The sequence below is a fragment of the Corylus avellana genome, chromosome 3 (assembly GCF_965113065.1).
Source record: "Corylus avellana chromosome 3, dhCorAvel1.hap1.2, whole genome shotgun sequence".
Taxonomy (NCBI): Eukaryota; Viridiplantae; Streptophyta; class Magnoliopsida; order Fagales; family Betulaceae; genus Corylus; species Corylus avellana.
Window position 1 is genome coordinate 31,271,582 of NC_142492.1, and position 13,105 is coordinate 31,284,686.

A 13,105-nucleotide genomic window follows, 5' to 3' on the forward strand; every position below is an offset into this window, starting at 1 on the left:
AATATGTGCGTTGCAATGATTATATGAGCATATATCTTTGCAGCATAGAGATTCTGACAATAGATTTAACTTGCTGTATATTTTCTGTCTTTGCTGGTTTATATTACCAATTGGGTCAGTATTGCTTGCTTTATTAATACTTTTAGGAGTTGTTTGTTCATGTTAATCCTTCTCTTACTTCTTTTTCTGTTAAACTATCAAATTTTGTCAGATTGAGATAAAGGAGTTAGATGACTTTGCTCAAGCTGCTTTTCAAGGGTACAAATCTCTGAACCGTATTCAGAGCAGGATATTTCAAACGGTTTATTATACTAATGAGAATATACTAGTGAGTGATCAACTTTTAGTTATGGATACACCGTAGCAGTGAAAATGTTGCTTTTAATATTTCTGAAGCATTTTTAATGTACTTGCAGGTTTGTGCTCCAACAGGAGCTGGCAAAACAAATATTGCTATGATTTCTATTCTACATGAGGTGTGCCATCAGTTAGCTGTACCTTAGTTCCTCTGCTGTTTTGGGATTCTGGATTTACTTTTTATTTTATGCACTTTGAGGTGCAAGTCAGACAATTTGGTTTAATAAAAATGTGAATCCCTTAGTCAAATTGTGTAGTCAACTTTCCCATGTGGGAGAGGTTATATAAATCTCGTGAGCTGGAGAGATTATTCCATCAAATGTTTTATAGACATCCTTTTTCATTTTTTATTTTTTCCTTGATACACCGACATCCCTTTTATTATGTTGTGAGCTGGAGAGATTATTCCATCTGATGTTGTATAGACATCCTTTTTTAATTTTTTAATTTTTCCTTGATACACCGACATCCCTTTTGTTATGTCAAATGCATATGTAAAGTATATGCTCTCTCTTGCTGAATGTCTTTTTAATCATACAAGAATTTAATGAAGATTTTGGCTGTTAACGATAGTTTTATCTTATCAGTGATACTAATGATATTCATGGTTTCTTTTCGGTTGTGAATACGTAAAATGCTTTTGAACTTGAATTTAACCTTATTATCCACTTAAATGGAGAAAATGATATGACAGTGCCTGTTATAATCTCTGAAATTCAGATAAATGAGTGAGTGATATGTTTCATGGCAGATTGGACAGCACTTCAAGGACGGTTACTTGCATAAAAATGAGTTTAAGATAGTTTATGTTGCTCCTATGAAGGTACAACCAATCCATAGATTATTTTGCCCCCCCCTTATTTTATTTTATGTATAATTCATTTACATATTTTTTGAGGGGTGGGCGGGAGGTGGCATGAAAAATGGTTATCAACAGATTATTTTTGGCCATGTCCTTTATAGGCATTAGCTGCAGAAGTAACATCAGCATTTAGCCATCGTTTATCTCCATTGAACATGACTGTGAGAGAACTTACTGGCGACATGCAACTTTCTAAGAAAGAACTTGAAGAAACTCAGGTTGCTTTTCTATCAAATTAGTCACGCCTAGGTTTCCATGGCAACATGCATAGAGAAATTAGTGGTTTACTTTCTTATTGCTTGTTAATCAGATGATAGTGACGACACCTGAAAAATGGGACGTCATTACGAGGAAGAGCAGTGACATGTCACTTTCAATGCTGGTGAAACTCTTAATTATTGATGAAGTACATCTCTTGAATGACGATAGAGGCCCTGTAATAGAGGCACTTGTTGCTCGGACTCTCCGTCAGGTAAAGATTTAGTTGATCATCATTTCTTCTTATGTTGAAAGTTATCACTTTTATCAATATAAGTAAGATGAATCTGTTCAATTGAAATCTATGCTTGTGATGGTTGGGTGAGTTGTATCCGTTACCCTCACTCTTAGTCTTCAGCTTTAGATGCCTGTTTGACATTAATGTATAATTTTCATGCTCTCATTTCACCTGTCTCTTTTACCAGCTTAGAGAATTCAGATTGTTATGTATGGTATTTTAATACTCTGATCAAGCATTAAATCTTTCTTTCCTTTTGTTTTATGGTTTTTTTAGCGGACCATACAATGTATTAGTTTTTCCCTCTTAGTTGTGAATTTCATATAAATTTTTCACACAGCTGGTCCTGAGCCTGTGGGGAGTACGAAAGTTTTGATAGGTAGACAGCTGTTGTGAATTGCATAATTTTTTTTTTTTTTGAATTCTTCAAAAAAATAATTCTTAGAATGTCAATTGACCAGTTATCACAATGAAAAGAATAATTTACAGGTGCTTTCTATGAAATTAGAGCGTGATGTGCCAACTGAGGATTGCTTCCAGATTGTTGTGTTAGCTGAATGTTGAGTAGATTAAAGTAAAAATTGTATCAGATGGCTATTTACTAGAAATATTTTGTGGCATAGAATCCTAAAAATGCGTGTGGCCTTAAGGGAGATTTTCAGTGAGGTTAGAGGTGGAGAAGCTAGAGGCAATATTTATATTGGAATGATGAGGGAACAAATTTGTAAATGCTGATTTCCTCCTTAGAGAAACATGATGAGTTATATATATATTTATGCAGTATGGGGTTTTTGGTGTTATTGGGTTTTTGCGGGTGCTCTCTCTTGTTTTTGTTTTTTTTCTTTTCTGTTTTTCCTTTTTTTTTGTATACTTTTTGTATGCGTAGGGGGGCCTACGCTTTTTATAAAACTTATTTGATTACCTACCAAAAAAAATATATATGCATTATGGTGCAAAGAAAGCCTGTTTTTTGCTATTTGTAACACTGGCTAACTTTATATAGATTATTGAATCTTGTTGGGGGAAGTGCATTCGAGAAAATTTTACGCAATGGATTGTGGTACCAAAATAATATTTTGTTAGATACCCAAGAAACCTTTGTTTTGTTATGTTTAACATTGAATAACTCATGATAATTAATCACCAAAGGAGAAGCAAAAATAGTTGTCTAAAGATACAATATGTTAGAAAATAAAGACTTAATCTCTTATAAAGTCTTTTCACGATTTTCAAAACTTCTATCATTTATTTCTCTTCATAGACACCACAAAAGGCATGAAGGTACCATCTTCCACATAGTAACACTCCTTGTATTGCTGGTTGTCCAGCAACAAGTATACAAATTGACTACTCATCTAGGCATAACCGAAGATAGTCCAAATCGACTAAAGAAAACATTCTAAATAGCATAAGCAACCTCACAATGAAGAAGAAGATGGTCCACAGACTCCCCATTCCTTTTACGTATACAACACCTATCAACCACAATGACGCGTCGGTGATTGTCTGTGGTAAGGATTTTTCCTAAGGCCGCCGGTCAACCAAAAACGACCACTTTCAAAGGAACCTTAGTCTGCCAAATATTCTTCTAAAGGAAATGAAAATCATCTTGACAACCCATGACAATGTATAAGGATTTAACACCAAACAACCCTCTTTTGGAAAGAAACCACCACAACTTGTCCTCCCTTTCTTGTCTCATTCTCGCTAAATACAACATCCTGAAGAATGAGGCAAAGGCATCCACTTCTCAATTATGAGCCGCTCTAGCAAAGCTCACGTTCCACTTGATGACACTAACAGAATTTTCCACGTGAGCCGTATCAGAAACATCCTTTGTGCTAGCGATACCAAATAAAAGCGGAAAGGATTCCTTAAGGGCCATATCCTCACACCAATGATTATGCTAGAATCTAACCTTGGAGCCATCTCCCACTTCAAATCTGGTATGATTATAAAACTTCCTCCAACCCCTTCAAATATTCTCTCCATAAAACTGGAAAGGCTTCCTAACTTTATTCATCGATCTTGTCGTGAGTGGTGCATTTTAGAAGGTTTTGCTACCAAGAAAGCCTTCAAATGCCATATGCTATAAGATAGTCAATAGATCTTCTAGGTTATCTAGATTTTGCTTTAGTTTTTCCGTAAGTGACTTGCTCATTGCAGAAAAAAATTCATTTAGTTCTGTAAAGTTCAGATTTGTATCTTGGGTAACTTGTGATTGGATGGTTCATTAACTGTTCAAAAGTGCTGTATTACTGGAAAGGACAATCTGTCTAGCGGTTAAGGATGTAGATATGTATCTATACTAAAATTTCAATACTTAATGGATGACAAGTTTCATCCAACCTGATGATATGTATTACAAAATGTCTCAGTGTAACACCTATGTTTTTCTAAGGGGCCAACTACTAATGTACCATAACGCGGGTGAAATTTTATGTTCTGAACCATAGAGGTTTTTTAAAAAAAGTTAATTAATTGAAAAGATAAATAATAAAATCACACTCTTAGGCTTGGTATAAGTATTTTTACCCAAAACCATTCAATCCATGAGCTTACCTTACTATAGCTGCCACCTCTATGGTTGGAATGGCCGGAGGCTGCGACTTCTCCTTTTTGGCCACGGCTAGTCAGTGTTAGCTCAAACTCACTGGAAAATTCAAGTTCAAAACTAGATCTCCTTGATCCTGGAACCCTCCTCACACAAACTTCATCGACCTGGTCAATTCAGGCCACTCTCACCCTAGACTGAGGTTCAGCAACCATCCAGTGGTCATTGCTGCCCTTTGCCAACAACTATCGCTGTCAGAATTGCTGGAAAATGCCGCCACTTACCTGAATCTAGCCTGCTCATTCTTAGCCAATTTCTTTGAATGAAACCTCCATTGCTATGTTTTGGACCTGATATTTTATTATTTGAAGTTATTTTTCCTTGATATTTTGATTTAGCCAGATTTAATGGTTGTTGACATTAGGGCTTGATAGAACTTATTTGGGGTTTATGATCCTCTGAATATAATTTCTTGAATTGAACCTTAAAATGTTTATTTTGGGACTTGACTTAAATGTCGCGAGCAATTATCAAGCTTTTGAAATTGTTGGAATTTTGGCCAGTCAGTGGGAAAAGTGAAAGAAAGTTTGCATGGTGAGAATTTGGCGTCATATGAAATTGATTTGTTTTCACAAAATTGACGCTTCAAATGTTTAGTTGGGAACTCCAAATAATGACGAGCAGCCCTGATTGCAGCTATTTTTTATGAAATTTTGACTAATTAAAGATTGAAGGTCATTAAGGTCTGGTTCAATCCAATTTCAGAATTCTATGGTTCTGGTTGTTATCGTATGAATGTGAAGATCTCCAATTACAAATTTGAATATTTAATAGAATGATGTGATAGGAAACATACTAAATATTTAGTGAATCTTATGGAGTTCAAGAATTTCTAGTGAATAGTCATTTTGCAGTATCACACATATGTGGATAGCACGTCTCTCTATCATGATTAATGATATCATAGTCAGCATAGTTCCATCATATGGGTTGGGAGCATTGCTGCCCAATGTGGGTTCATTTGACAAGAACGTCAAGAATTTGAGTGGTGAAGATTATGGTACTATAAGGATTTGGATTGTGATGGCATTGCATGGTGCTTTGTTGTGTCTTATAACAGGAGTGTACTAGGTCAACTGGGGCTATAAAAGCGATATTGGGGGAGCTCCTAATAGTCACGTGTCTTTTTAGGGCATGGTATAGGTACAGTTATCATGTCTTTGACTTGTGAGACTTGGGGTATGTAAATCTATATGTTGGTGTTACCTAAATGTTTGCTTGTGGCATAGTACTTTAGCATTGATTACTTGTAACCAATGGATATAATTGATTATTATTCTATTTTACTGCCTTCTAATCTTTTTCTTTTTACAGGTGGAGTCAACACAAACAATGATACGTATTGTGGGGCTTTCGGCTACTCTACCGAATTATTTGGAGGTTTTTTGGCCATATAATTGTTGCTTATAATTTCCTTCTAATTAGCCTCCAGATGTCAAATTTGAAGCCTCTTTTGTGCTTAACTTTTTAATGTGGGTTGTATCTTTTTCACGAACACCCAGGTGGCACAATTTCTGAGAGTGAATCCGGAGGCAGGACTCTTCTTCTTTGATTCTAGCTATCGTCCTGTGCCTCTTGCTCAACAGTATATTGGAATCAGTGAGCAGAACTTTGCAGCTCGCAACGAATTGTTGAATGACATATGCTATAAAAAGGTTTCTGCTTTACATATTGGCTCATGTGTGTAATTTGTTGGAATGGTAATTTATTGGTCTATGATACTTTTTGTGCCAGGTTGTTGATTCAGTAAGGCAAGGTCATCAGGCAATGGTGTTTGTTCATTCACGGAAGGACACAGCAAAAACAGCACAGAAATTGGTAAACCCTTGTACTTCTCTTTTGAATATCAATTTGGATGTGTTGCCTTGAAGTCCTTGTGTGCAAGTTTCGACTAAAAGGTCTTTATCATCAAAATTTGTCAGCTTGTTATTTAAGTAACCTTTAGATGGTTGTCAAAGCAGAATCAGCTATAGCAATAATCAATTATGCACCTTTTCAATTAATTATATAAAAAAAAATTATGCACTTTTTCAAGTTTAACTCATTTTGATAAGTAATTTTATATATATCAAAAGCGTAGAGGGGCACAACCCTAGTACACAAGGAGTATACAAGAGAAGAACGCCTAAGAAGAAAGAGAAAAGAGAACAAGGAAATCTGAAAAAACTAATAATTAAAGGAGCTAAATAAGCAGTTGTCCAAGTAGAGAGGGAAAAAAAGAAAAAGGACTTGAGCTCCTCTATGGTCCTCTCTAGATTCTCGAAGCTCCTATCATTTTTTTCCCTCCATAAACACCACATAATGTATAGGGGCACCATCTTCCAAACGATCGCACTCCGAGAGTTTCCCCCGACCACCAACATGCGAACAAATCCTCCACACTGTTAGGCATAACCCAGGAAAGACCAAAGCGACTAAAGATAGCAATCCATAAGGAACAAGGAACCTCACAATGGAGAAGAAGATGAATGACAGATTCTCAATTCAGCTTGCATAGACAACACTGACTGACCACGATAAGTTGTCTTTTCTTGAGATTGTCCATAGTAAGAATTTTCCCCAAAGCTGCCGACCAAGCAAAGAAGGCCACTTTTGAGGGAGCCTTGGTCCGCCAAATACTCTTCCAAGGAAAAGAGGGATTGTCTTTGTATGCTAGGATCTTGTAAAGAGATCTAACATCAAAGATCCCTTTGCGGGATGGAATCCTCCAAAGTTTGTCCACTCCACCCCTCCTTCCTCTGAAAGAATACAGCAGAGAATAAAAAGAGGCCAAAATTTCCACTTCCCAATCATGGGCCAAGCGGATAAAGTTAATGTTCTACTGAAGGGTGCCACTGGACAAGTCCATATTAGTGGCCATGGAAGCTTCCTTCACTGAGGCAATGTTATGGAGAATTGGGAAGGCTATCTTGAGGCATACCTCGCTGCACCACACATCGTCCCAAAATCTGATTCTCGTTCCATCACCAAGGTCAAATCTAGTGTGACTCGAGAAGGTCCTCCGCCCCCTTCTGATGTACTTCCAAAGCCCCACCCCATATGACCCTAGGGGATCAATAGAGCACCACCCACCCCGGATAGAGTTTATAACTCACAATGACTGTTCTGTTCATATATGCAAATAATCTTATTATACCTGTCTGCATTTTTGTCTGCAAAAAGCTGATATTAATGGTGTCACTTACCCCTCCACCCAAAAAAAAAAAAGATTCATTCCATTCTCCAACCAATGATATATAAGAATGTTTTATGCATGTATGTATGTATGTTGTATTGTGAAACGACATCTTGTTAAATCTGTGAAACGGAATGTGTATAGGTGTTATGTGCGTCTATAATCAGGCAGTCTTATTTGAATCTTATCATTGCATGCTTTGCTTTCACTATTATAATATATGGCATATTGAACAGGTTGAACTTGGCCGAAAATATGATGATTTGGAGCTCTTAAAGAATGATACGCATCCACAGTTTAACTTAATCAAGGCAAGGAACTGATGCTTCATTTTCCTGGTTCTTAGGACTATTTCTCTTGCTCTATTGTTATTCATAGATATCCCTTTCTGCTTTTCAGAGGGAAGTAGTTAAGTCCAGAAACAAAGATCTTGTTGAACTTTTTGAATATGGGATTGGTGTTCATCATGCTGGGATGTTACGTACTGATAGAGGTCTGACTGAGCGGCTTTTCTCTGATGGACTCTTGAAGGTAGAGCTCATTCAATTTTACGCTTAGCTCACTACTTTTGGATTTTTATCCTTGACATTTTTCTGCATTAATGTAATGCGCTGCTTTAGGTACTAGTTTGTACAGCAACTTTGGCATGGGGCGTAAATCTTCCAGCTCACACTGTTGTGATTAAGGTTTGTACAATTTTTTTTAAATTTAAATTTTTTTTATTTATTTATTTTATTGTATGTGTTCTGTAGTTTAGCCGGAGCATTAATGCAGATTAAGTTATTGAATTTTACAATCCCATGGTCAAAGACAAAGTGGATAATACACTTGTAGGGATAAAACTTTATTTTACATTATCCTTATTATCAGTTGTTTCGCCTCTAATTCTCTCTTTTTTATGCTAGGTCAAACTTATCTACTTCTTTGACCTTTGACATGCTTAGAATATCTTTTACTCTGTAGAAGAGTAGGGTAGTGTTCTTAACCCTCTGCTGAAAAGTTTGAACACATACTGCAACATAAATATATATATATATATATATATTTTTTGAGTCAGCTTGTGTAAAACTTTGATTCTCCATTTGTTGAAAACAAATGGTGATTCTGTCTAGCAGGGTGCTGAAACTGAAATTTGCATGTAGTAAACAGATGCGTGACGGCTGACATGTTTAGAATATCTTTTACTCTGTATAAGAGTTGGGGTAGTGTTTTTAACCCTCCTCTGCCGAAAAGTTTGAACGCATGCTGCAACATAAATAATTTTTTTATTTATTGACTCAGCTTGTGTAAAACTCTGACTCTCCATTTGTCATAAACAAATGTGTGATTCTGTCTAGCATGATCCTGAATCTGAAATTTGCATGTGCTAGTTTGTTTGCTACCAAAAGGATCCCTTTTAAATTTAGTTGGTTTATTTTGCATCTCTGCTTCTCAAGGGGACCATTTCTTTGAAATTCTTAAATGCTGTGTGGAGTAAGAGGTGGTCATCGGATTTTCCACTCTTCTTACACATGCAAACCACTCTACCAAAATGATTTTCCACTTCCTTAAGTTGTTCAAAGTAAGAATCTTACTTTAAGCGGCTGGCTAAGTGAAGAAAGTCACTCTCAAAGGGGCCTTGGTCCTCCAAATACACTCCAAGGGAGTGCTGTCATGGGGGATTAAGACATTATAGAACGATGTTACATCAAATTAACCTCTCTTGGAGGATCCCAACAAAACTTGTCTACATTGTCCTGTTTCAAATTTATGGTACTTATAAATATTAGCCTTTGTAGCCTGATAAGTATCTTATAGCTTTCGTTTGATGGTCCTCTTACATTTTTGTGTACCTGGTGTGATTCTTCAGGGGACACAATTATATGATCCGAAGGCTGGTGGTTGGCGAGATCTCGGCATGCTAGATGTTATGCAAGTAAGACCTAAAATTTCCCCTGAGAATTACATCTTAAAACAAGCTGATTTGCTGTATAGCCATTTTGACTGTTCACATTGATATCTCTGTTTTAGATATTTGGACGAGCTGGTAGACCTCAGTTTGACAAAAGTGGTGAAGGTATCATAATCACATCTCATGAAAAACTAGCCTACTATTTGCGGTTGCTGACAAGTCAACTTCCTATTGAAAGTCAGGTACTAGTATGTCGCTTGAATGATTTTGGGAGCTCAAAAAATTTATTGGAGATTTATGTTTTGTGTTTGTAATGTCTGTATCACTTATGGAAGAATTGACTCTTAAACCATAACTCAAGATCCAAATTAAATTCATAAGACTCTCCTTGGATGTTTGAAACTTGATGCCTTTAGTTATTGAAAAGAAGATAATGTATAAAACAATTGGGATGCCTTAATGCAAACATTTGGACCCTGTTTAACTTGGATTTTCAGAACCTTCTCCCGTATCATGTGCAACATATTGTGACTATATGGACTCCTGTTATATCTTCTGGCTGTTACTATATATATATATATATATATATATATATATATATATATATATGTTTTAATAATGATCCTTCTATAATCTGTACATTTTTGGTCAACACCTTCCCAAATGATTTTAAAATATCCATTTTCAATTACATTCAACTAGATTATTTGTGTGATTCAGTTTAAAATGTTATTCTTAAAACAAAAACATTAACAAACAACCTAAAAACAAAACATTTCTAAAAACATAAAAACAACTTTCATCGTTATGTCATCAAAACACTTTTTCAAATAGAAAACAGAAAACACCTCCCAATACTCATTAAACATAACCTAAGAAAAAAAATGGTTATAAAAAATTAATTAAGTAGTTACATTTTGCTTAAAAATTCGTACTAACTTCTGTTGCATTGAGTTCTAACAAGTTTGCATTTTAAGCAAAAGAATGTCTTGTTTGCACAGGAATTAAAAAGAGACAGATAATCCATTTGGTGCTTTATGGTTTAAGTTTAATTATATGTGATGTTGCTATTCATAAGTACTTCTATGCTGCAAGTTTTTTCTTTTTTTGCATCATCCTATCAATCCTCCATTATATTGTTAATTATTGGTTTGCCTTATGTTTTGTGATTTTTTTCTTCATGTTTACAGTTCATTAGCTCCTTGAAAGATAATTTAAATGCGGAAGTAGCATTGGGTACGGTCACCAATGTTAAGGAAGCTTGTGCGTGGCTTGGCTATACATATCTTTTTATAAGGATGAGGTTGAATCCCTTGGCATATGGTATTGGATGGGATGAGGTGCTGTGCATTCTGTTCATACCAATTTATTTTCTGATGCACATGCGATGTTGGGATCTTACATAGACATAGAGACATCAACATGGTCAACGTGGTTGAATATTTTTTTACTGATATTTTTTGTTTCTTTTTTCTTCTCCTAGTTTTGTTGGGCTTTTGACTTTTTCTTAATACCTATCTGTTATCACCCATTTGAATATATTCCTCCCTCGTATGTAAATTCTGACAATATGTACTCTCAAATCCATAAAACGTCCAGTGAGTGTGATCTTGGAATAATAACATAAAACATTACATAGAAAGATGGTGACATACAACAAGCCTAAATGCAAATTCAAATAAGATTGAACCAGAATGAATGAAATAATGTACAAGATTTAGTCCTAGTAAGGAGAACTGCTAATAATCAGTCCAGTGGGAGGAATATGTCTCCCACAATTAGATATTCATCAATGGTTTGTCTTTCCAGCTTTTTAGCTCTCCTGTGGGCATGTTCTCTCCTCTTCGGTGGAACATCTAGATAATGCATTTACTATGAAACTTAGCTAGGAAGACATGTCTGACATTTTACCTTCCCCTCACACTTGTTCAACACATTTTTCAATAATGACCTGAACTTGATTCTAAAATGTTGCTTTTAATGAATAGTTGTTGGACTGCAGGGGCACTTACACATATTGTCGTTTACTTGTTTTTGGCAGGTTATTGCAGATCCTTCTTTAAGTTCCAAGCAAAGAGCTCTTGTAACAGATGCTGCACGGGCACTTGACAAAGCAAAAATGATGCGGTTTGATGAGAAAAGTGGCAATTTTTACTGTACTGAGCTTGGTCGCATTGCAAGCCACTTTTATATTCAATACTCTAGTGTTGAAACTTACAACGAAATGTTGAGACGCCACATGAATGATAGCGAGGTTATTAAATAGAACCTGTTGTATTTTGTGATATGTTTCTTTCTGTCACTTGATGTTTTAGTTCTTTCGGGTTACTTTACCGTATGTTATTTAATTATTCTTTATACAAAACATTGATTCCAGCACAATTATCTAGAGTATGAGGGCCAATTACCAATTCTGTGTGTGATCAGTGTTCTTTTGTTTTGTGTTAATTCTCTAGATGCCGAGCCCTATGATATGCTTATCTGTAGTTTCTTATCTTAATTTTTTTTTTTTTTTGGATATATTTAACACTTTATTTATGTGTTGGTTCCAATTTGTTGTTTCTGTAGGTAATTGACATGGTTGCCCACTCTTCTGAATTTGAAAATATTGCTGTTCGAGAAGAGGAACAGAATGAGCTAGAGATGTTGGTGCGTACATCATGCCCATTAGAAATTAAGGGTGGTCCTTCGAATAAACATGGAAAGATTTCCATTCTCATTCAGGTTTACATTCTTTTTCTTATTTTGTTTTTGGGCAGTTGATACCATTCGCTAGTTGCAAAGTGAAAGAAAAAAAGGAGATGGTTAATGACCAACGTATTGGTTATTTTACTTGCAGTTGTACATATCTCGAGGCTGGATTGACACCTTCTCATTGGTTTCTGATGCTTCATATATAAGTGCGAGCTTAGCTCGTATTATGAGGGCTTTATTTGAAATTTGTTTGCGAAGAGGCTGGTGTGAGATGTCTCTGTTTATGTTAGAATATTGCAAGGCTGTGGATCGGCAAATTTGGCCTCATCAACATCCCCTTCGACAATTTGACAAGGATATTTCAGCAGATGTTTGTCTGAAATACTTTTATCCTACTTTCTGCTCAAATTATACATTTATTGCCTTGTTTAGTAATCTATCTTGGTTGGTCCAGATATATCGGAAGCTCGAAGAACGAGAGGCTGACTTAGATCGCCTGCAGGAGATGGAGGAAAAGGACATTGGAGCACTGATTCGTTATGCCCATGGAGGAAAGGTATACTCATTTCATCAACTGGTACTTTAAAATTTTAAAGGTATTGGATTCAGATAAGAATTAGATCCTAGTTAACCCTCTCTCTTTCTTTTCTTTGGGTGATGGCAGTTGGTTAGGCAATATTTAGGATATTTCCCGTGGATCCAGTTATCAGCAACCGTAAGTCCAATCACCAGAACCGTTTTGAAGGTAATTCTATGGTGAATAGTGAATACTTCTTTTTCAAAATTAGAACTTTCATCTAATCATGTGAATTTAAATTCAAGTATCATTTTTTATGCAATCAATTGTACTTTCAGGTGGATCTGCTCATAACGCCAGACTTTACATGGAAAGATCGTTTTCATGGTGCTGCGGAGCGTTGGTGGATTCTAGTTGAGGTGTTGACTTGACAAGTATTTTCTTGGTTAAATTTTTAGTATGAGCACCTAGTTAACTGGCTGATAAATTATCTTGAAGA

At 35.8% G+C, this 13,105-nt stretch overlaps 1 protein-coding gene across 5 annotated transcripts in view; it reads left to right on the plus strand.

The window, feature by feature from the left end:
- Positions 1-13,105, plus strand: part of LOC132173542 (U5 small nuclear ribonucleoprotein helicase) — a 37,169-nt gene that overhangs the window by 7,669 nt on the left and 16,395 nt on the right. For 3 of the 5 annotated variants that reach the window (XM_059585055.2, XM_059585056.2, XM_059585059.2), the window contains 19 exons: positions 212-328; positions 417-476; positions 1,109-1,180; positions 1,321-1,437; positions 1,530-1,691; positions 5,644-5,709; positions 5,832-5,984; positions 6,064-6,147; positions 7,741-7,815; positions 7,904-8,035; positions 8,125-8,190; positions 9,354-9,419; positions 9,515-9,637; positions 10,586-10,735; positions 11,437-11,649; positions 11,964-12,119; positions 12,235-12,645; positions 12,754-12,834; positions 12,945-13,025. In XM_059585055.2, coding sequence (XP_059441038.2) covers positions 212-328; positions 417-476; positions 1,109-1,180; positions 1,321-1,437; positions 1,530-1,691; positions 5,644-5,709; positions 5,832-5,984; positions 6,064-6,147; positions 7,741-7,815; positions 7,904-8,035; positions 8,125-8,190; positions 9,354-9,419; positions 9,515-9,637; positions 10,586-10,735; positions 11,437-11,649; positions 11,964-12,119; positions 12,235-12,645; positions 12,754-12,834; positions 12,945-13,025 — 2,385 coding nt within the window. The remainder of the gene's footprint in view (positions 1-211; positions 329-416; positions 477-1,108; positions 1,181-1,320; positions 1,438-1,529; positions 1,692-5,643; positions 5,710-5,831; positions 5,985-6,063; positions 6,148-7,740; positions 7,816-7,903; positions 8,036-8,124; positions 8,191-9,353; positions 9,420-9,514; positions 9,638-10,585; positions 10,736-11,436; positions 11,650-11,963; positions 12,120-12,234; positions 12,646-12,753; positions 12,835-12,944; positions 13,026-13,105) is intronic. The other 2 variants (XM_059585057.2, XM_059585058.2) reach the window with 1 other exon arrangement.